Below are 24,090 nucleotides of genomic sequence, written 5' to 3' on the forward strand. Positions count from 1 at the left end.
GAGATTCATTTTCTGCAATTAATGCAACAGTTGTTAAAGATTTTATGAAGTTTTCAATTTCCCAAATGCTATATTAAAAGAAGCTGGTATACTGGACTTATGTTAAACAATGCCATATTAACAAGTTAAAGACCATCTTTGAAGCTCCTGATTATATTCTGCCAGTTAAGTTGCCAGACAATCAAAAATAAAAAACTCCCAGGATGCTGCCAACTTGCAACCACTCAAACTATTCTCAGATATCTGAGAATCATTTATTTAGACTTTAAGATGTTACGGCGGGACAAACGCTCTGTGAGTAGCATATATAGTACATGCTGAAGTTTGAAAATGAGTGACCGTTGTTTTAAATTTCTAGCATAATTGGAAGCGACAGTTATGGCCTTTAAATCTTGTGTCCCAATCTATACTAGCAATCCATTGGGTTGTCTATTTGACTTATAAGAAACAAAATGAGAGAATCACGTTTCATTATTGCTTTGTCTTCAAGGCTTCCATCGAGAAATCTGTCATCATGTCGTTCATTCAACTTCGATCAGACTTCAAGACGGCTAAGATCGCCCAGCAGCTGCGGTGAACCTTATGCTCAAGCACATCATTGGAGATGAAAAAATCCAGAGAAGTTACGGAGAGCCTCATGATATAGCTTTTGTGTGCAATATTTACCATCTATCTATATATCTAACAGTCACAAAGATGTCCAATTATCCCAGAGTAAGAACACTCAGAGAGAGACAGCAAAGAAAAAGATTTTTTTTTTTAATACTTTGTAAAATTATTTAAATGTTAATTTCAGAGCAGGAATAATGACAAGCTTTTTGTTACACCATTTATCCTCCAGGAAAGTTGAATATTTTGCAAGAAGCAACATATTTTCCCTGTTGTCTGCAAATGACATTTATGGACATGAGGTACATTCATTATAAATATCATATGTGAAAGTGATACCAATGCTGGATATTATCTCATGGCAACCGGTAAGAAGCTCTTCCACAAATAATTCTAGAATTGAGAGTTGTAAGTCATTGTAAATGAACTGGTACGGTTCAGATTTTGATAAATTCTACAATACTACTAAATATCTCATAAGAGCGTAGGTCATTCGCTTGCTTGACTGGTTGAGTTTCATTCAAATAAATTTAATGTTGAAAAATTAGAAATTTTGCACATTACATGTAGATTAAAACTGGTATGAAACTTTCCAGGCTATGAAATGAAATAGAAAATCGCAGAGGGTGTTAATTTGATAAAAATTTCAGTCATCCTTAGTCTTGTTTTCTCTTGGTTGAGAAATACTTGAAAGGTTTGGTAAAATTGCTGACCAACAGATATCGTTACTTACATTTTCAACAAAGTTTTCAACTTTTCTCTTTGAATGTGTGTTGGAAGGAGAATTGGGTGATTGTTACACATTCAGTTAAATTTATTCAAAGTAGGAAAGAACTTACAGGATTAGTGAGATAGGGATTGTGTAGTTAGGTGATCTTGTGTTGGGGAAAGTGTTGTCCAAATATCCCAGTACCTATTGTTTGCTGAGTTTTTGTCTGATTAAGTTTGAAATCCTCAAATGTTATTGATTGATTTGATAGGCAGATTTAGTTTATGTTAAATAATACACGATTTTTTGGTCACAAATGGTTAACTTGCGGACAAACAAAATTATTGACCTTTTTTGGCACGTTTCCATTTGACCAACTTGAGTATGCAAAAATATCATGTTGGTGAGGAAACTTATCCATTGTATGGTGTTAAGGGGTTGCATGTAAGTGCAAAAGTTAGGTCATTTTTATACAAAATGCCGAAAAATGACAGTATTTTCATGAAAGGTGATATTTGGGCAGCTTTTCAAACATGTGCAACCGAGGTGTACTGTGCATGGTGATTGGTTGTGGAAAATAATGTCATGATTTGTAATTCTCTACCATTAAGCAACATACTCCTGTAAGGCACTGTTACGTTTAGATTCAAATGATTTCACTGCGATTTGATTTTATAATGTTGTTGATAGGCTTTTCCCAAATTTGATATTAATTTGACTAGCTTAAAACATTTACTGATTCTTAAACTAGTATGGACTTTTTACTCTTGCTGTTTAATGAGATGCATGTCATGTATGTCTGAATTAAGAATACTTACTCTTCTAGATGCAGCAGATTGCCTTGAGCTTAGGGAATTAAACAGGAAAGTTGAAAGTGGTCAGGGAATGGTGTATAAAAGTATGTCGAAGTTTGTATGGTTTAATTCACTCAAGAATCCGAAATAAGATAAACTGGGCTAAAATAGTTTAGCTATGTAGGGATGGGATAACGATGGGGATCTGTATGGATTAGAAGGAGGATTATCTACCCTTTAGGTCCCTTGTAATTAGAATGCCAAACTTTGCATGATTGTCACAAGCTGGAATATGACAGGACAAGTTTAAAAACTTTCAGTTTTATGGAAAGAGTAACTTTATATTACAATAATTTGACCAAATTTACTAATTTTTAATGAGTGATATATAAACACAAATAATGCATGATGGAGACAAGCTATAGAACAGGATGATAGCCTCGTTGTAGTGCATTCATTTCTTAGCATTGTAGTTGGTTAGAATGCAGTGTAAAGATTGCTTGGTAGTTGAATCATTTCAGGGTGATTGACCAATCATACCCTCCTTTCGTTCAAGTATCATGCAGCTCAATATTTCAGAAGAAACAATATTTTTTCTTTTAAATGATCTGTGTACTGCCTATGAAGAGATCTGTTCCATTTTGAATTCTATTATAGTTCATGATATTATATATAACTATCAGCAGTTTGTTTGTGAGCAGTGAAATGACAAGTTTATCATACTCTTGCCATGGCACAATATCTGCTGATCTGGAAATTTAAACTAATATAAACGTGGAAGAAAGAAAATCATGTTGTTTGATGGTGTTGTTTATAGTGTTATAATATTGTGCTGTTTGTGTGCTCGAAGTTTTGAACATTCACTCAATATTTGTACAATCTGATTCCTAAAAGACACTTCCTTAACCCGAGAAAGAGTCAGTTACGTATCATAAGATAAAGCCTTTAGTGGGTACCAGTATTTTCACAATTCCCCACTTCCTTCCCTATGAAACAATCTCAGTATGAAGTTACAACAATGCATGTTTCATTATATCAGCTGTACCTCTTGAGTTACCTAGCCTCCCATTTCTAGATCTTACAGGCTCCTGCATGCCATGGAAAACAAATTTATAACTGTTTCACTGTGATTTTGATTCAATAAAATACGCTCTATGAATATTCATAGTTAGTCTGTCTTAAAGCATACTTGTGGAGAAATACAGTAATGGGAAGTCATGGATGTCCAGGGCATCCATACTAAGCATAGAAATATAGTCATGTGAAGTCATGGATGTCCAGGGGATCCATACCAAAAATATCAAAAGAGAAGATTGATCATATTTTCCTGTAATAAGTCTTGTGGTAAGATCTCACACAGATTGTATTCTGTTAGCACATAATACTGTCAACTTTATGTCAGATGCAGATCTCAACACCAATGGCAATCATCTTTTGTTATCTCTTGTGAGTGATCTTTTGTTAATCACCTAGCAACAGAACCTATATCTGCTACATGTCTGTCTTAAATCGGTCAAGAATCATCCAGGCCTGATCACGTTCCTCAACAAGAGCCCAATGGGCACTATGGGTGCTTAGTGTTGTATGTCATCCGATATCTTAATGTTTTAGCCCGCGTATACCAACTATTAACCAACAACTGTATTCCAAGTTTGAATACAATCTGATTTAAAGTTGTGGAGCTATTGCAATGTTGGCCCCTCCCCAAAACTTTGGCCTGATTAAATTTTGTGCCTAAATGGTCCCAAAAGTATTTGGCCCAATCAAAGTGGCTCAAAAACATATTTGCCCCCAAAATTGAGCCCCCAAAAGTGGGCCCAGAATTTTTGTGCCCCGGATGGCCTACATGTACCAACTATTGACCAACAACTGTATATCAAGTTTGGCTACAAACCGACTTAAGGTTGCAGAGTTATTGCAATGTAAAGCTTTTTAGGTTTGACCCCATAACCTCATTAATATTCATAAGGTCAGGGTCAAAAATGATAGGGCACACCTTCTCACTATAATACATCTGCATAGCAAGTATGACAAAATCCATCACTCCATTGTTGAGTTATCGCAGACCCAAGCAAGTGTCACAGACGCACACACACACAACATACAGTCCAATTTGACTGCATCTGGTATTTTGCTTCCAGCAAGGAACTAAAAATACATTGCAAACCAGTAACTGGATGTTTCATCCCCAAAATTTGGTTGAATTAACTTCAAATTAAATGCAGGTTATACATCTTAAATTGACATGTATGTGTGTATGTATGTATGTATGTATGTATGTATGTATGTATGTGTGTATGTATGTATGTATGTATGTATGTATGTGTGTATGTATGTGTGTATGTATGTGTGTGGGTATGTATGTGTGTGTGTGTATGTATATGTATGTGTGTATGCGTGTATGTATGTATGTATGTATGTATGTATGTATGTATGTGTGTATGTATGTATGTATGTATGTATGTATGTATATAAAAACAAACATACCGTATTCATGAGGAAACATAAAACAAAGGACACTTTTAACAATGCAAAATGAGCTTCATCTGCCTTTGAACAATATAAATAACAACAGCAAAAAAATCTGGTTTATTATTTTTCACTGTCTCTCAGTATTGGAGATTTATTGACCATAAACAGGAAAAATCAAATTTGTGATAATGATCATTTCATCAAGCTGAAATACATCTTTGCCAAGTCATTTTTTTCCAAGAATACTGAAGTATTTATACCTGTGAATTTTTCTTTATAGCACTCTGAATATGATCTTTGGCAATACCTGTAACAGTAGACTACATATTTCCTTAGAAAACACATGTTTACCTGGTTACTGAACACAATATTTGCACATTCTTCATCATAGCAGATTGCTGCAAATATACGTAAAATGTTCATGTAGGGTGTTATGATGTTAATAAAACCAAACGGTGCCCCTCAGAAGTTATGTCAGAACTTGAAGAACTACAAACATGGTCAGGTTTCAAGGAAGGTACAGTATATATATGAATTAAAAGATTATTCTGCATAAAGGTACATCATACTAACACATGAATCAATACACTGGATATATCTACTGAGCAGCTTTCAATGCAAACAGTTCAGAAACTTACCTGGAAAATTATAAAGAAACTATGATATAGCAAAGAAATTATTGGCTAGAAAGGTATTTGGAATAGGGATGTCTGATCTTGTGCTGTACCAAATCTAATCATTTGAAAGCAGCCAAACAAGAAATATGCTAAATTTTGTAATGGATCCCATACCACCCCTTCACTCTTGAATCCCCTTTATCAGTTATTTCATTGCAGCCAGTAACAAACCATGTGTGAACATTGTCAATTTGTAATAGCTTAGGTTGGTCTTTCATGCATTGCCACTAGTTATGTACAGTACTAGCTTAGAGTAATATATGCATTGCCAAGTGCTGTGTAATGCTAGCTTAGGTTTGACTCCCATGCATTGTAACTAGTTATGTAATAGGTTAGGCTTGACTTCCATACAATTTCATTGTGTAATATCCTACTGTACGTATCATATACTGTCATTATGTGATAACTTAGGCTTGACTTCCAAGCATTGTCACTATTCTGTATCTTAGAGTTATCTTCCATGACCTCCCACTGATGCATGTCAATTGATACTGAAATGTAGTAGCCAGATTATTGCTTCTCTCCATCCAGAAGTGCTGACCTGATTCCAAGGTTTTGAAGTTCTTCCACAAGGCTTCCATTTTGGTGCATTTCAAGCATTATGTCACTGCCTCCAACAAATTCTCCTTTGAAATAGATCTGTGGTATGGTGGGCCAACTGGAGTAATCCTTGATCCCTAGAAAAGTAAACATGGAAAATAAAATATGATGGCCCTTCAAGTGGTTACTTGCCGAATATGGAAAACCAGCTATGAGTGATAATTTATGAAGGGAACACATCAATTTGTCTGTTTCTAAAGGCAATTGTCTCACATAAGTATTTAAGAACAGGCTGTTGTGATAATCAAGAAAGCTAATGTTGAAATTCTATTTCAGAAATTTTACTGCCTTTCTCTAATGGTCAGAGAATAACACCATTCAAAAGTAAATTTTGGCAGATAATTTTGTCCTATGCGAGGCAAAGAAATATTGAGAGATTGCGACAAAAATCTTTCTGGAAAAAGGAATTGAGATCGATAGTTCAGTAAGTATGTTGGATAAATCTCTCTTTGAAGTACAAGAGTCCTCGTTTCTTATTTGACTATGTATTTCAGTGCCACTATGGAAGTTGAATTTACTTTTAGGCACATGACTTTGGTCAACTTTCAAGACGATTGGGTACTGCATTTTCATAAACAGTGTACTTTTTTGCAAATATTAGCTGATGGTGGACGTACAAACTTAACAGCATCAAAGCATTTCAGCTCTTCTGAAATACAGTGGTCCCCTATTCAAACAATATTCACACAATTCTTTTCTTGACCAAACTTGGATATCTAATGAAAATAACATGGACCCAATCTTTGCTAAAAAGACTAGGCTAACTCTCAGTGCGATTAAAAAAAAATATTGCCTAGGCCTAATAGTAATAATTTATAAAGAGCTTGTAAAATGGTGTAGGTCTGGTCTACATCAAATGCACAGCTTCATAGCTTGTTCCATTCTTGCGATATATAACATTAAAATTCATTCATACTAGCTTGATGAGGTATTTGTGCAAGTATGACTTGGGTCATGGACGTACACCTGATAGAAGTGGCTACAGCTGTTCGTAGAATTCAATGTCAGGACTAGTTCCACGATAAAGTACAGTTTCAATAGACTTACTGTAGTAAGCTACCTTCCTAACGTTTAGATTTAAACTTGCAGATTGAAAATCTCAAACTCAACTAGTGACATATAAACGCACCTTGTCTCAGTGAATCGTCATCTAATACATTATAGCTGCCGAATTTTTCGACCCCATGCATGCGAAGGATCTGAACGACGGCATTGCTAAAACCGCACATTGGTTGTTCAGGGACACCTTTTATGAATATCACTATGTCATCTTTCTTGACAAGGTCGTCGATATGTTCTTTTGAGCCTGATTCTGCTGATGAGTAACTAGAAAGACCTCTTGCAAAACTGATGCCATTATTCTTGCCATGGAGTCGATATCCAAGCGAAAAAAACGCCCTTCTGCCAATAAAACTCATTTTATACTTCTTATTCCGTAACACACTATCGTTTGCGCTGTTTACACGAACTTCAACAAATTACGCAATCATTATATTCTTATGAATAATCTTTGAAACATGCCGCCCTCTATTATGAAAGCTGTTTTTTTTCCCTCCCCTAGTACCAGTTCAGGCTTTGTAGCATAATCAACAGGCTCATTTCTGAATCTGAATGAGTTAAAGGCATTGAAGACTCGCCCCAAACCGCGTACGGCCATCTGAAAAAGTTAACTTTCTGTTGCTTGCAAGTGACGTTTTGTTCGTGTCGCTACAAAATGCAGACAGTACAATAATGAAACGTGTTACCTTGTTATTTTTAGCTGGACCCGAGATGTCCATCGCTGTATCGTTTATACACTGTGCTGTGGGTATTGACCGCAGCTGTATGTACTGACTGTATACTAGTGTTTAATTACCGACGGTAGCAAGCTGTGTGCGTATTTTCTGGAATAGATGGTGGTGTCTAACACTTCTGTTACACCTCATTCGAAACTAGGTCAGATTACCGGCATTAGCCGTTCCTTTTTGCGCGAGTCTTCACACCCTTTAAGTCGGCAAAAATCCTACTAGAGGACATAAACGCCAACCGAGCGCTACACAGTATGAGTAAGAGTTATAAGTTATAAGTTATTCGATAACAAAACAAGAGTTAGTTAGCTTGTCTTTGAAACATTCTATACTAGGTGCACTCACAATGTCTGATGGCAAAGCATTCCATTTGATTCCAGTATGTATGAGAGAGGCGAAAGGTTGGACTCAGCACTCGATTGAATGGGACCAAAACCAAATTGCTAACATCAGTGACTTTTGTGTGTGTGTCTGTGGAACTGAAAGGAGGAGGAGGAGGAGGCGGTCCGGAAACCCCACATATCGTCTGTATAAAATAATAATATTATTTGTGTCATGTGTATATACAACACGGTAATGAAGTACAGGGAGTTTGCAGGCAATTGATCCCAACACTGTTAAGAAACGTGTCTTAACAGTAGCATATCCGGAATTCATGCACGACGCCTGCACTAGTATACCGTGTAATTTAACGGCGGTTTGCTAAAAGCATGGCGACATTTTTTTTTAACGGGTACCTTGAAACCTTGAATTCACGTCTTTAGAATGCTACGAGACAAACTCTACCATTAACACTTTTGGTTGATTAATATTGGAATCTTCACACAATATTCACACAATTAAACTGGCAATGTACTTTCGCATATACCCTTTCTTTGCAAAACCGAATGGGCACCGATTCTGGTAAGGATACCTTTTACAGGTGCGTATCCAGGGGGGGGCGTTGGGGGCGCGCGCCCCCCGGGTAAGAAAAAGAGGAGAGAAAAAAAGAGAAGAAAAAAGGGAAAAGGAGGGGGAAAAAAGAAAAGGAGGAGAGAAAGGAAGGAAAAAGAAGTTAGAAGAAAAAAGAGAGAAAAAGGAGAAAGGGAGGGAGTAGAAGATAGCCAAGACTTCGGGAAGAGAAAGAGGAACAGTCATAGTTAGGGCGCTGATCCCTATTATATACACAGGGTAGCCAGTGACAGATCAAGGATTACGGAGGGGGTGTGCGCCTCACCCTACCCCTTACACCAACAACTCCATTTTTGACGTTTCCATGTTTCCTCTCTCACTAATGTATCTATATAAATACTATATATGATCTATCATAACGCGTGTGTGTGTATGGACGCCTTAAACAATTGTACGATTGTGCTATATGGAACCAACTGTGGCCGGTCTTGAACTCGACGGGGTCGTCGGGAACATGACGCATTTCGGGAAGGGGGCGACCGCCCCCCCCCCCCGAGCAAATTTTCTTTATGATATCGCTAGTAATTTTAAAATAGACAATGCTTAGATGCAACTTACAAGGCCTGGGAAGTGTCATTTCCAGCGATCTGGGAGGCATTTTCGGCCAAAATTTTTCTTGTACGCTTCGCGCCAACTCATGGTGGCGCTTCGCTTAGATAGTTTGCATACAGGCTTCGCCCCTCCCTTGGCAATTACTCGCTACACGCCTGTTCGAATTTGTAAAAGCAAAGAGCAGATATAACATCATATCAGTGAGCATTGAAATGCCTGTTCCACGGTGAACAGCCTCAAAAACTGTCTATGTGTGTAGTCGAAGGCGTAGCCCAATTGGATTTTGGGCTGTAACGACTTGCCCAAAAAAAAAGCCAAAATTTTTCGCGCGCGAAGCGCGCGTTCAACATATCGATGCCAATATCATATAAGCAAGCATCGGTCATTACATTGCATGGCATCGTGTACCTTACGGTCCGTCAAAGTAGCACAGTATACCGCCGGATGCTAATGTAAACAACCAAATGTCTTATGTAGATGGAGAAAAACCATACAGACCCATTTATGTCAAACTCTCTTTTACAGTAGTAATGTCGGCCAATCTTAGAACTTTATTTTACAACAACAATAAAGGAGTTTACCCCTGTTCGACCTCGCAAGAGGTCCTACGGGGGATAATATTTAAGTTTTGTAGAATAGACACTTTTTTTTTTCTAGGGAAAGTTGTCTATTACTCAAACAGGGAGATGCTGAGAAGTGAAGTATTGTTCGATTAACATTGTTAAGAAGCCATAAATACACAGGAGGTCGGAGCTGAGGAGCCAGTTAGGTATGGATCACTAAAGGGGGAGGAATTTCTAATTAAATGGGAAACTTTATTTTAATTACCAGGAGATAATTTTTAAGCTATTCATTGCTATTTATTTTTCTTTCAGTAGGTGCCCGAAAAAAATGGGAAAAAAATTGGTTGCGGGGGGGGGGGGTGGTTGGGGCTGCAGCCCCGCCTCCTACGGGACCTACACCTATGTGTGTAGTGTTCGGTTTCGATATACCTGATATCGGAAATATCTGCTATTTTTTCATTTCCTTCAACCAAGTTTTATAATAGCCATAATAAGAGGTTGCAATATTTGTACACCAACAAATTAACTGTGTCTGAATTTTCGAAAATTTCCAAAACCAACATTCTTCATCATACTTTCCTCTACTCGTGCAATTTGTACCTGTCTATTAGGGGTTGAAGGAGGTTTTTCCATATTGGTTGTCCATAGATTGAATTTTGTGCAACATTATGGGTATGTTTTGAAGTGATTTTTATTCACGAGAAATGTGAATTTTCAAATTCTCAACAAATAATGGGCTTAAAACCTTGAAAAGTGGGGCTTTCGGATATTGTGGGGCGTGACGTAGAATCGCCTACAAAAACAATGATCCATAGGACATGCAATGAGGTCGAACATGATGTGTGACTGGTGACAATCTTCAAAAAGGTTATGGATGGAAAAAAAATGGGAAATACTTGGTTCTCAGGCAAAAGTGTACATTTGGTTGCTCATTTTCAAGCCCGAGAAGTGTCATTTCCGGTGATCTGGGGGGTATAAAAACCAGAAATTTTCTTGTACGCTCCGCGCCAACTGATGGTGGCGCTCCGCTTAGATAATAATTCGCGCCCCCCGGATTAGAAAATCCTGGATACGCGTCTGTTTTAAGTTAAGTTACACAAGATAGAAATCTGGGCACGGAAACCAAAAAGGACATAATCGATTCACTCACAGTTTCATACCACCTTACATCCCCGACCCTTGTGACCGTGTGATTATGACGATGTGATATATGACGATGTGACGATGTGATATATGACGATGTGATTTATGACGATGTACCGATGTGATTATGACGATGTGATTATGACGATGTACCGATGTGATATATGACGTTGTGATTTATGACGATGTACCGATGTGATATATGACGATGTGACTATGTAATTATGACGATTGTAGTAAGGATAAATCATGCACGCAAAATTTGTTTGCATACCAGCAAATCCAATATTTTGCCATCGATTTCCACGGCAGTGTTTAGTAGATTATTACGCTTTCGTCTCCGATCACATGTCACGTTGCTTTCCATGCAGGTCAGTGAGGTGGGCGTGCACCATCATATGATATATTAAATAATGAGCAAAAAGACCTGCACCGTTTGTATGCCTATATATATCTCAAGGCAATAAATTCTGTAATACTTTTATATACCCGGTATATGCCGTGACTAACACTGTGATACTTTCAACAGAGGTTTGGGAATCGCATAATACTACGTTAGAATAAAAGAAGGGTAAGCCAGAGCGTGGTGTTTGATTTCATCCAAAGCCAGTTGTTTAATACAGAGTTAAGTGTCTGGAAACTAGTACTGGGCCAGGGTAAATTTAATTCTGTGAGTGCCTACTGCAAAGGCGTATACCTTGAATAGTTGGCACCCTGGCGCATCCTTCCTTTGTCACCCCGTGCAGGAGGTGCCGTCCTGGGGGAGGCATGTTAGAGGAGGGGTGTCCCCTCCCCTTTGAGAATTTTGGTTTTACATGAACTGGCTTAGATAAAAAATGGTGCTACAGTTTTGGCAAAGCTTTGAATTGATTAAATGTTTAGGAATTCTCATTCTTTAGTGAATATTTCTTTAATTTTTCCTATTTTTTGTTCAAAATATTCATATTTTGGGGCTGTGACATGACAACCCCCTCAGACTGGTACCCGGGCGGACCACCCCCCCCCCAGAAAGAAAAAACACCTAATTATTTTGTTTATGATTTATATGTTCAAAGGTTCAAAAGACTTCAGATGCTGCCAATGCGGTAAGCCTGGCCACATTGCTCGTAATTGTGTAGAAGCAAACCTAGTAACATTAACAATCATTTGCGGTATAGCAATAACTGTTGTTCCACCACACACACTGACAATATATGCCGTCGTAAAGGTATAAAGGCAAAGCTGGCACAGATAAAGTCAGTCAGATGGCTGTTCATCCTAATGAAGAACATACGTTTCATTCAAAGCTACCTGTAGTGAATCACGTGACATCGTTGCATGTGATGTAAACGAGAAGTTGTTGGTTGTTTGTGGTGCGACTTCACACATCATTACAGATGAATCCAAGTTTGTCTCATTCGATGAGTCTTTCCGGCCAGAAAACCATTTTGCCGAGTTGGCTGATGGGAAGATATCTAATGACGTAGCCTATAAAGAGAGGACATGCGTCACTCGTGGGTGTATGGCGCGCCATCAGTCTCATGTGGTAGGGAATCGACATATACTGCTTTAAATCGACATATACCAATTTCCTTCGACTATATCAGTTTCTAGCAGATTAAATTGACTTCTATCGATTTTTAATTGACGTATCATCAATTTAAACTGGTAGATGTCGATTTCACTTGACTTATACCAATTTAATTCGACATATCATCGATTTAATTCGCCATATAAGATTTATAAGATTTAATTTATTGTTTTAACACATAGTAATACAAGGTGAACAAGACAATATAACTGCAAATAAGTAAATATGTGAAAGGAAGTAAACTAAGAAACCCTTGTGGGCTTAATCGAATAGAGTACTCCCATCAAAGAAAATGGAAAACCTTAACACCTAAAAAAATGAAGAAGAACCCCCCCCCCCAAAAAAAACAGAAAACCTTAACACATAAGACAAATAACACTACCCCGCCCCCCCCCCCCAACCACCACCACCACCTACTCCCACCCCTTACAACGGATACAATCAATAAAGGCTTTCATAGTAATTTTTCAGATGTCGCCTGTACGAAGCCACGGAAGTATAAGATTTCAAGTTAATCGGAAGATTGTTCCACAAAGAAATAGAACGATAACGGAGGCTTTGCATGCTCTCTGAATTACGACAAAAAGAAGCACGCAACTGACCAGCTTGTCTAGTATTATAATTGTGAATAGAATGACCAATTGTATAAAAGGTAGCAAAAGAATTTGGAAGCAGATTGCTCATAGCACGATAAGCAAACGTCAGAACATTTAAAGAAATGAGATCAGTGAACTTGAGCACGTTTAAGGAGGAGAATAAATGACTGGTATTATCACATGGAGCTGAAGACGTCATGTGCCTCACAGCCCGTTTTTGGAGAATGACAAGCTTATTAAGGTTAGTATTGAAGGTACCAGACCAAACTGAAGAGCAGTACGATAGATGAGGAAATATAATACTATAGTAAATAGATCTCAGAATTTTCCTTGGAAAAATATATTTTAACTTAGATAAAATACCTACACCTCTAGAAACTTGTTTACAAACATGTTTGATATGGACTTTCCAAGAGAGCTGAGAGTCAATATACACACCAAGAAATTTAATATTATCGACTCTTTTAAGGCAAATACCATGCACCATACCTTTTTAAATCAATAATATGTACAATAAATCGGTATATGTCAATTTAAATCGATATCTACCAGTTTAAATCGATGATATGTTAAATCGGTAGAAGTCAATTTCCATGGACTTAAACCAGTTTCTAGCAGCACTAAATTGACATATACCTATTTAAATCAACATATCATCGATTTAGCTCATTAACATATTCCATATCCCGATTTCGATGATGATTGACATGTGAAGAAATATCTATGTGATAGAGCTCTGTGGTACCCACACATAACTCACGCCTATAGTATATGGATATGCGAGGAAATGAAAGAACGTATGGCCCAGGTTATTAGGATTAAGCTTATATGTGTGAAATGCACAGCTTGTGATAAAATTTAAAAATTTTGAGATTAGTCATATTGTTTCTCCTTTCTTATTATTGTGCTGCAAATTTGTGTTCTTTTTTCATAAAGATAATATGCTGCATAGAATAAATCCTGGCACCATCTATCCATGTTAAAAGTTTTAACGCAATAAAAAATGTCATTTGAGACTACAAATATATCCCATAGTGATAATGAGTTTTATTTATTAATTTAATTTTTTGATTTCAGACAATCATCCTTTACATCAAATTTTCCAAAATTATCATCTCACTTGTTTTGATTTGCTTAGAAAGTCATGTTTTGTAAAAAAAAAAAAAAAAAAAAACACTGGATACAAATACAATGAAACAACCAATATTATTTTAATGATTATTATTATTTCTGTATTCTGTATCTTCCAGAGAAATGTAAGAAGTGTTAAATAAAATATACTTATATGCCACAATAAACTTGTTAGTCTTAAACCATATATAGTAATAAAAGTCTCAAGTATGATGGACATTATAAGCTACCGTACAGAGCGCTAACAAAGTGAAAAGATACCACCTACACCTCGAGTATAGCTTGATTTCTTATCCAATATTTGAAGAAACATATTACCCAATTGTTGAAAAAAGAAAGTACTAAATTCAAATGAGAAACAAAATCATAAACATGTTTCAAGTGCTATATGTTTCCCCAATTTTAGAGGACAATTTGCACCAACTAGTGGTTAGTAAGTATACTAATCATTTCTAAGAGTGTGCTATATATGTTTCTATTCAATGACATGTTCACTCCAGTCTATCTACTACGTGTTCCCTGTAGGAACAAGTTTCTCCCATCTGTTTGGTCAAGTTCTCTCTCTCTCCTTTCATATATAAACGGACAATTTTGCCTATAAAATTGTCTTTTGCGCTGACCATTTCGGTTGCTAAATACTTGAGCAAGGTTTAATGCTAATGAAACGTCTTGAGAACGTTAAGTTAAACTATACGTACTATAAGTTCAAAAATTCGGTGAAAATCGAAAATGTTATTCTCAGGTATCTAAAATTAATAATAACATCAACAAACATTCAAAGGTATCCTCCTTTTACAATTTGTGTATAAATGGCTCCCGAAAGTTACCGCATTCGTATAGAAGACCCAAGGACTGCCGTATAAGTCACGATGTGTGTTTATACATGACGCAAGTTGAGTCCGTCCATAAGCTAACGAACAACATGTTCTAAGGTATACAGTATATAACCTTAACTCATGCATGTGGACTTTATTCATATGTGAATATTGACCTATGTACTGGTATCGTGCCCGTATAAATGAAAGGTTGGGGTGTGGTGGGATGGCGGAGGAATATCAGCAATAGACCCTATAAGTGTCACCACTAAGTATCAAATTTTTTTTTGAAAGTTTTATTTTATTGTACTTTTTGTTATTATGTTTTAGTATTATTTTATTATAACGTTTAAGTATTATGTATTTTATAGATTCCTATCCCTAATTTTATCGGGGTTGCTGCATGCGCCGTATCCACCTTGTGTCTTTTACTTGATTAGAAACCCTTCACCGAATACATCGTCAGCCTCTCTGATGAAGGTTGCTTCGCCGCAGAAATGTCCTCGACCTTTGACCTCTACGATAATACCTTTGTGTTTACCAACAGTCGATTCACGCAGAACCGTTCCAGTAAACTGAGATCCGGTTTTACCGTTCTGAAATACTCGTTTCTGGCCGATGCTGATCTGGCGTTTATGGTATTGCACAGCTAACCGTGATGTAAGTCCAGAGCCACAAGGACTTCTGTCAACCTATCAAATGTTTTGTAAAAAATCAAGAGAAGAATAAGATTTTTTTAAATTTTTTTATTTCTTAAAACGGAGATCTTATATTGTGTGAGGTATATTAATATGTATAGATGTTATAATGAATTAGCTCAATGTCTAAACATTTCACTCACATGATAAACTCTTATTTATGATATATTGATGTAAATATTTACAACTGGTATCTAAATGTATGAATCCACAGATATGCATTTGAATACATTATATCTTAATCCTATATATACTAAAACTGAGGCAAACGTTATAACCTACTATTGTGAAATTATTTTCTGATCACCTCAACATAACAACAGCAACTCCGTACTTTCTTCAGCGTCCTCGTATAAGTTTCATTTACGATTTCTTTTATCATTTCCGTATATCAGTTTCTAACAAAAATCTTAATGACGTTACTACATTAAACTGAACCTTTTCATCTCCAAATACTGAAATATTCAAAGTTGGTTGCTCCGACCATTCGTCGTTTCCATCAGTGATGACAACGCCACAAATGAAGGACAAGTCGTCATTCGATGGATGACGAATGGTTATGGTTCCTCTCACTGCGTCGAATACAGCAGAAGCCGCTTTACTAATGACGTTAACCGGAGACGTTGAGACGTTAATCCCTAAATCGGAATCGCGTACGATTGCGAAAAACGATCCTCCATATGAAACATCGACTGATACTTTTCCATAGTCTGGAACTTCTACTTCCACGTCTATAAATATATTGATGAAAATTTACAAAATAATTGATAAATAAATAAAAACATTTTCATTTTAATATTTAACGAAATACATTTTCTCGGTCCTCGCACATCTAAATCTGCAGCTAACCGTTGCAGAACTCCAACACCCCCGGTTCCTACGCCCTTGCACTCCACCTTGTAGTCTCAGGTTATCTGTTTTATGGAAATTTATATAAGAGCAGTCATTGTAAACCGCATACGATTTTTCTTAATTTGCCCCCGAAGCATTTAAATCAGAATGACTCTAATAGCTGTGAAGGGGAACGTATACGTTCGAGGAGTGTAGCATATCACTTAGCTCTTTAAATAATGACAAATCTCCTGGCAGTGATGGCCTTTCAGCAAATTTTTATAAAAAGGTTTGGTATCTTCTGGGGAACTATGTAGTTGACTCTTTAAATTATTCCTACAATAATATCCATCTCTCTCATGAACAATCCATAGGCATTATTACCCTCATTCCAAAACCGGAAAAAGATTCTACCCACTTTAATAATTACCGCCCAATTTCTTTACTGAATACGAACTCTAAGATTGGTGCAAAGGCTATCGCTGCTAGACTGAAATGTGTCATTGAAACTATCATTGGTCCAAACCAAACAAGTTTTTTACGCGGGCGGTTTATTGGGGAAAATATCCGGTACGTTCTTGATCTTATTGATCACTGTAATTTCCACAAAATGTCAGGTTTTATGTTGTTCGTCGATTTCGAGAAGGCTTTCGACAAACTAGAGTGGAGTTTTCTTATAAGATCTTTAAGGTTTTTTAACTTTGGTCAAAGTTTCATAAATTGGTTTCGTACTTTTTACAGCAACTGCACAGCTTGTGTTTGCAATAATGGCTTTTCAACCGGGTTTTTTCGGTGCAGCGAGGCGTGCGTGAAGGCTGCCCGCTTAGCCCGTTTATTATATGTACTGAGGTTTTGGCTATCTATACAAAGTGTAGCAGATTACATGGTATTGAAATTGGTGGTATCGAAACTAAGCTTCTTCAGTATGCGGATGACACCACATTCTTTCTGGACGGTAGCCAGTCATCCTTAAATGAAGCTCTCCGTATTCTTAACATTTATAAAATTTCGTCGGGTTTGACTATTAATATGGATAAATCCATTTTGTTTCCTCTCGGGTCTTACGTCCATCTCCACCCTGCTTTTGTAAACAACTATAATCTAAAGTTTTCCGCTGGTCCTGTTAGCATGTCAGATATTTGGTTTACGCACAATGGGAACGATCTCTTTAGATTAAACTATATATCCAAACTTTCGAGGCTTAAAATCTGTTTGTGACTTTGGTCTACAAGAGATCTTACCCCGGTGGGCCGCAACGTTCTGGTTAAAAGTTATGCACTATCACAGCTTGTGTATTTGTTTTTGGTTCTTCCCAACCCACCGCGTAACTTTATGAAGGATGTAGAAAGTACCATTTTTGATTTAACTTGGTCAGGAAACCCGTATAAAGTCAAGCGAAACAGTGTCATTAATGGTTTAGATAAAGGAGGTTTAAATGCTGTGCATATCCCAAGTTTCATTAATAGTTTAAAATGTACCTGGATAAAGCGTTATTGCGATAACACTGAAGGAGTCTGGAAGCTATTTTTTTACTGACAGTTTGTCCAAGTTAGGTGGTAAGCTGCTTGTTCAGTGTAATTGTAAGGCGAAAGATCTCCCATGCTTGTCTAATATGTTTGTAGACCAAACAGTTAGAGCCTTGTTGGAGGCTTCTTTTAATTCTCCCTCTGATAAGCTCGGTAATCAAATAATTTGGAACAATCATCATATTCGCATCAATAACAAGATTTTCTACTATGATTTCATGTACAAAAAGGGTGTGAAGTTTGTTTCGGATTTTTTTGACATTAACAATAAGGCCCTAAGTTACCACACTTTCAAAGAAAAGTTCCAGCTGGCACACTCTCCCTTTACTGTTACTGGGGACTGATCCGCAGTATCCCTCTTCAGTGGAAGCAGAGTGGGTGTGGCATAAATGACATTACTAATTTAAATATTGATTTATTTGATAACATATTGTACAGGTTTTGTTTCTCAGTATCTTTATCGTAATTTCTACATGACTAAAATCGCCGTGGAGCCAACTGCATGCTATGGCCAAATGGAAAGCAGAGTTTAGGGGTTTCAGTTGTCACGATTGGAGTAACATTTTCAGTATGCCCTGGTACTCTATTTCTGAGACGAGACTCTCCTACTTTCAATTCCGTTTCTTACATAGAATTCTTCCAACCAACAGACTCCTTAACCTCATGGGTATCTCTGACAACACGTTATGTTCATGCTGTAAAATTGATATTGAAACCATTCTTCACCTTTTCTGGGAATGTCACATCACTTCTTCTTTTATAGGTGAAGTGGTCAGTAAGGTTATTGGTATAAATGTTCACTTCACAAAAGAGGGTTTCTTCTTCGGGTTTGTATTAAAGAAACGTCACCCTTATAATTTTCTCATTCTTCATCTTAAGTTCTATATTTTCAGTAACAAGCGTCAAAATAAGACCTTAAGTTGTAATGAATTTATTCATAAGTTCGCGTTTGCATTAAAGGTGGAGAACTATATTTTTCGTCATAACAAAAAGAATAATAAGAATAAAATTAATTTCGAGGAACTCAAGGATGCTTTCTCCTCATTAATAAAAACCTCAAATATTTATTTTTTCGCAATTTCCGCATCTTCAATTGTTATATTTTGCTGTTATTCATTGTAATATTTTCTAGTAAGTCTGGGATTCTTCTTGTGGTTATTCTTCTAATTGTTCTTATCATACTTATTTGTTTCTATCCGCCACGTTGGTCGTTATTATACTGCATGGTGTTGCTCAATTTCATTGTTATTTAACGTTTGCTATTTTTGAATGGATACGTTATTTGTATATTAATGTATAGTTGAAATAAACGGAGCGGGAAAAAAAAGTCTCAGGTTATCTCACTTTTAAGAAAGTCATCAGCAGGCACAAAGTATATACAGGAGTTCTTATTGCTATAAACAAACGCTATTATTTGTATTAATAATACAGACCTGAATCATCATTATTCCTTTCAAGCCTCATAATGTCACTACTTATATATATCTTGAATATCTTGTACTATAATCCACGTGGATCTCCCCTTTCATAAATCCATCGTTCTTAAAGTGCAAAGATAAGAAAACGATACTCCTTGACCTCGATAGACATGAACTTTCAGACTACAATATTACCAATCACTCTCTAGCTACCAAAACAAGTTACCTTCAAATTATTGACTATACATGGCTTTACTGAACATGCACCACATTATCACAATTACTTTCTCACTCAGACCGATTTTGTTCGACCAAACAATTACTACCGCTCGCCTATAGACACCAATGGGACGAATTTTAAGACCGACATTGACAACTAAATGAACGCGGACCCTATACTCTGTCAAACTTCGACAACATTGGCTCAACTCATGGACGCCATTGCTAAAACCCGTTCCTGCGCAGTTAGTAACAGTGTCTTCAATAATTGCCCTCTCAAGAAAGCCCCCCTCCCCCCCCCCCCAAAAAAAATAATAATAATAGGAAGTGGCCTCTGAAAAACAATATTCTGACATTTATCAAAGCCAGGAGAAAGATATAAGGAGAGAGTATACTGCACTACTAGAGACCCCAGACTTTACGAAGAGAAAAATAAAATAAAAAAACAAACAAACAAATTTGATATGATCCGTCGGCAGAAAAACAAGTAAATTAAAGACAACTTGTAGCGAGATCGCATGGTCAATATGAGGCTGTATTTTATGAAGAAAGTTAACAGTCTCCCTAAGCCATTCGGCCTAGGGAGACTGTTAACTTTCTTGATCCGAGCCACGGTAATAAAACCAGCTATTTCTAATTATAACACTACAGTACTGGCCATCGTATTGTTAACTTGTGTGACCAATTGATCTCCTCGTTAGGACTTTCCCTACCATTTTTTTTGACATCTCTAAAGGTGTAAATTACGACAAAGCTTTCAAAAACCGCATTGATAATGTGTTAACTCCAACCCGGTGTATTTTACAACACGATACCGTATACTAACCTATACAGGCATTGCCTAGCTATAGATTGGCTCAGCCACCGTTCAGTGGACAATCGACGAGGTATAAATATTACATGTTATCGAGGGACTGTATACTAAACATTCAACCCGCTTCATGGCATTGGTTCACCCATTCCCCTGTGCAACACTAAAGTATTGAAGTCAATGTCAAAGCCTGGATGTTCGGATTCTTATTTCGTCGTTACTTTCCCCGAATCTCACCTGAACCGTTCGTGATCTTGTTGGTAGGGCGAAATTCGTTCCCTAAACAATTTAGCAATTTCGCGATTGTAGATTGTTCTAAAGCTATAAATAGCAAACTTGTGCTCACCAAAATAGGAAATTTCGTAAAAATAAAATCGCGCAATTGTACTTGACCTAGTTTGCCCATGCAAACTGTATTTAGAGTTTAGGAACACTGTAACTTATGTTGCACTCGCTGTGACACACTTATTACATTACGTGACAGGCGGAACAACAAGTTACTTGACTAGAACGGCGACCATGGCTTACTATTTCATTGAAAAACCATCACATACATAAAGTCATATACGCTATTCCTGAAATTACTAAATTACCTGATATTTTGAATGTACTTTAGATAACAAAGATTGAGTGAACAGAAACAACCTGTACTCCCGATGGGTTATACCTTCGATGCACCCTGCTGGGAGTTACCGTATTGGTTTGTGGCCATGTATATGCATGATAATATGTAATTTAATTCTACCTATCATGTATAGCTGACTTGTATGAGCTATAAGCAAATAAGAGACATGATTGAACCCTGCGATGCCATGGTTAAATCTCTTTACCCTCTTCAGTGCAAACGGCTAAAACCCCTTCCCCCTCCCACCCCGTGTCCTTATAAGAAAATGCCTCGCTCGTGCATGCACGCTGGGGACTCACCTTGATGTGACACGAATGCCGTTACACTTTCAAAGCGCACGTCTCCTGTCTTTCCGCCTGTGTATTCTACTAATGCTCTCACCAATCCACAGGGGCATTCGATATTGACTTCTGTTTCTGGTTCAATAGGGGTGACGTATCCGTACTCAATCGCAAAACGACATAGCGAAATCACTCCATGGCCACACATGGTACCGTATCCATTGTTATGCATAAAGAACACCCCAAGATGAGCCAGTGGATGGCGAGGCGTGACAAGGACTGCTCCGTACATGCAGCGGTGTCCTCTGGGCTCTAAAATCAACATCTTCCGTAAATGGTCCTCATTCTTCTTGGCAAAAGTCATTTTCTCTAAGACTGTCTTACCTTCCAATATCGGATAACCGGAAACAATTATTCGAACTGGTTCTCCTCCAGTATGCATCTCCACAGTTTGTAATCGAAATTCACTTGATTGTACAGTGGAACCATTGCTTCGTGGTACGAGCGCCATTATTATAAGTAGTTGTCGTATGTATAGTTCGTGATAGCAATGCGAATGAGCAACTAGGACAACTGTATTTGTTTACAAATACGGGTCATTGTAGTGCGCGGTGGAGGTGAAAGTTATACAGTTGTACTATAGATGTATGCTCTTTCGCATTTCTATCACGAACTATACATAACTATACATACATAAATACAGGAAGTTGTTGATATTCAATGGAGGGATCTTTGTTACGAAGAAGCCAGATCGGCGTTTTAGTCAGGTGGCTTAGCAACTTTAACGTTACCGGCCGGACAAAAGTACCAAATTTGGCATGGAGTTTCTTTTCGACCTATCTATCGATTTTATCCGTGGAACCCACTTTATCGGTTCCGATTTTTCAAGATGGCGGCCAAAATCCAAGATGGCCGCCAGAAAAAAAAAGGAAATGTCATATATCTGGCTGTAAAAATCGGAGATGAACAAATGAGGGGTCAATTCAGGTGTTTCCGGGGCCACTGAAACAGATGATGATCATGGCATGTTGCTTGAGTAACCCACTTCCAAGATGGCGGCCAAAATCCAAGATGGCCGCCAGAAAAAAAGGAAATGTCATATATCTGGCTGTAAAAATCGGAGATGAACAAATGAGGGGTCAATTAAGGTGTTTCCGAGCTCACTGAAACAGATGATGGTCATGGTATATTGCTTGGGCCACCCACTTCCAAGATGGCGGCCAGAATCCAAGATGGCCCCCTGGAAAAAAAGGAAATTTCATATATATTCATTCCCCAGACCCCTGTGCCCTTTCTGATCGGGACCATCAAACCTTCCATCCTCAAACGTGTAAATGAAACCGGGCTAGCACCCTGACTATATGTTATGGCTGGTATTCTAATTGTGTCACTTTGGTTCAGGAAGCCACTTAGGACTTATTGTGGAACTTTGAGGTGTGATCGACCGTGGATAGACACTGTCGCAAAGCCCGTTCTTATATGGGAGTTACGAGTGTCATGTGACTGATTACATTGAGTCAACTATATAATAGGGTAACCTGAGGGAAAACCGACCAGATGTGAATACCGACTCATTGAGAGATTTTGTACGATTGTGCACCCTTCATAAACACAACGTCAATTGTGCGAACAACACACGCTAAGCAGGTCACTAGTCATCTGAGGTATTAAAGTAGTCTTTTCGAACCTGTACTCCAGGGCTACTGTTAGCGAGGATCTCCAGGAAGACTTGTTGTCTGGTATAGCCAAGGCCCCCCCCCCCCCTCATAGTAAAACGATAGCTTGGGTTCGAATCCCTCCGTTGGTGAGCTCTGGACAGCGGTAGCAGCGATGAAGAAGGGAAAGCCCCCGGTCACGATGGCCTCCCTGCTGAGTTCTATAGGACCTTCTGGGAGGTTCTCGGTGGGGACTTTAGAGACGTGTTCGCTACCGCTTTCCAATTGAATTACATAAGCCAAACACAGAGGGCTGGAAATATTGTTCTCCTCCCGAAGTCGGGAGACCCTTTAGACCCTAATAGGCGTGCAATAACGCTGCTAAATCGGAACTACAAAATCCTGGCCAAAGCATTAGGAAATCGCTTAGCGGATGTGATGCCGGATATTGTAGGTCCTCTCCAGACTTGCGCTGTGCGAGTCCTTCGGATTGAACTCGAATTTACTTAACGAATTTAATTAACGAATTTACTTCTGGTCCCTTCCCGGTTCGAAGGGGAGTCCGTCAGGTTTGTCCCCTCTCCCCGTTGTTGTATGTTCTCTTCAGCGAAACGCTCAGTACCTCGCTGGACAGATGCTTGGGATTTCGGCCTTTCAATGTACCGGGTGGGGCTAGAGTTAAATGCGTGCAATATGCCGATGACGTCACTTGTATTGTGTCGGACCTCGTCTCCTTCAAGCCTTTATCGAAGGTTTTGGCCACCTTCCAAGAGGCTTCTGGTGCCAGACTTAACAAGTCCAAGACCAAAGGACTGCGTTCAGGAGGTTGGCGTGGCCAATCCCTCCCGTTCGATGCTACTTGGTCGGATGTCATGATCAGGGTAATCGGTATCTGGCTAGGTTATGGTGCCCCGGAGGCCACCACTTGGGCCGAGAAGGCTGATCAGGTGGAGGCAAGGCTCAACACATTCAATCGGAGGTGACTCTCCCTCCCTGGGAAGGTAAGTTGTCAATCGTTTTATTGTTCCTCTCCTTTGGTATCCTGGTACGGTGATCG

The 24,090-nt window shown here is 38.1% G+C and overlaps 2 protein-coding genes across 6 annotated transcripts in view; one reads left to right on the forward strand and one right to left on the reverse strand.

Annotated features, from left to right (window-relative positions):
- LOC139971243 (exocyst complex component 5-like) overlaps positions 1-2,243 on the forward strand; it is a 31,050-nt gene extending 28,807 nt beyond the window's left edge. For all 5 annotated transcript variants that reach the window (XM_071977536.1, XM_071977539.1, XM_071977538.1 and 2 more), the window contains one exon: positions 491-2,243. In XM_071977536.1, coding sequence (XP_071833637.1) covers positions 491-577 — 87 coding nt within the window. In that variant the 3' untranslated portion in view covers positions 578-2,243. The remainder of the gene's footprint in view (positions 1-490) is intronic.
- Positions 2,244-15,312: 13,069 nt separating this feature from the next.
- On the reverse strand, positions 15,313-22,059 carry LOC139971371 (trans-L-3-hydroxyproline dehydratase-like). Its single transcript, XM_071977737.1, has 3 exons — positions 21,397-22,059; positions 16,106-16,398; positions 15,313-15,661 (listed from the first exon to the last, which is right to left on the reverse strand). Exons 1-3 carry the CDS (start codon positions 21,887-21,889, stop codon positions 15,398-15,400), a joined length of 1,050 nt encoding a protein of 349 aa, XP_071833838.1. The 5' UTR covers positions 21,890-22,059; the 3' UTR covers positions 15,313-15,397.
- Between the last annotated feature and the right edge of the window lie 2,031 nt (positions 22,060-24,090).

Source organism: Apostichopus japonicus, chromosome 8 (assembly GCF_037975245.1).
Source record: "Apostichopus japonicus isolate 1M-3 chromosome 8, ASM3797524v1, whole genome shotgun sequence".
Lineage (NCBI taxonomy): Eukaryota > Metazoa > Echinodermata > Holothuroidea > Aspidochirotida > Stichopodidae > Apostichopus > Apostichopus japonicus.

What these genes read in the sequence shown, in the direction of transcription:
- LOC139971371 (XM_071977737.1), bottom strand. Translation starts at nt 21,889, where the DNA reads ATGGCGCTCGTACCACGAAGCAATGGTTCCACTGTACAATCAAGTGAA. An exon ending in GGCATTCGTGTCACATCAAG is followed by an intron (nt 16,399 to 21,396) that starts GTGAGTCCCCAG and finishes ATATATTTATAG; the next exon opens with ACGTGGAAGTAGAAGTTCCA. An exon ending in CAGTATTTGGAGATGAAAAG is followed by an intron (nt 15,662 to 16,105) that starts GTTCAGTTTAAT and finishes AACATTTGATAG; the next exon opens with GTTGACAGAAGTCCTTGTGG.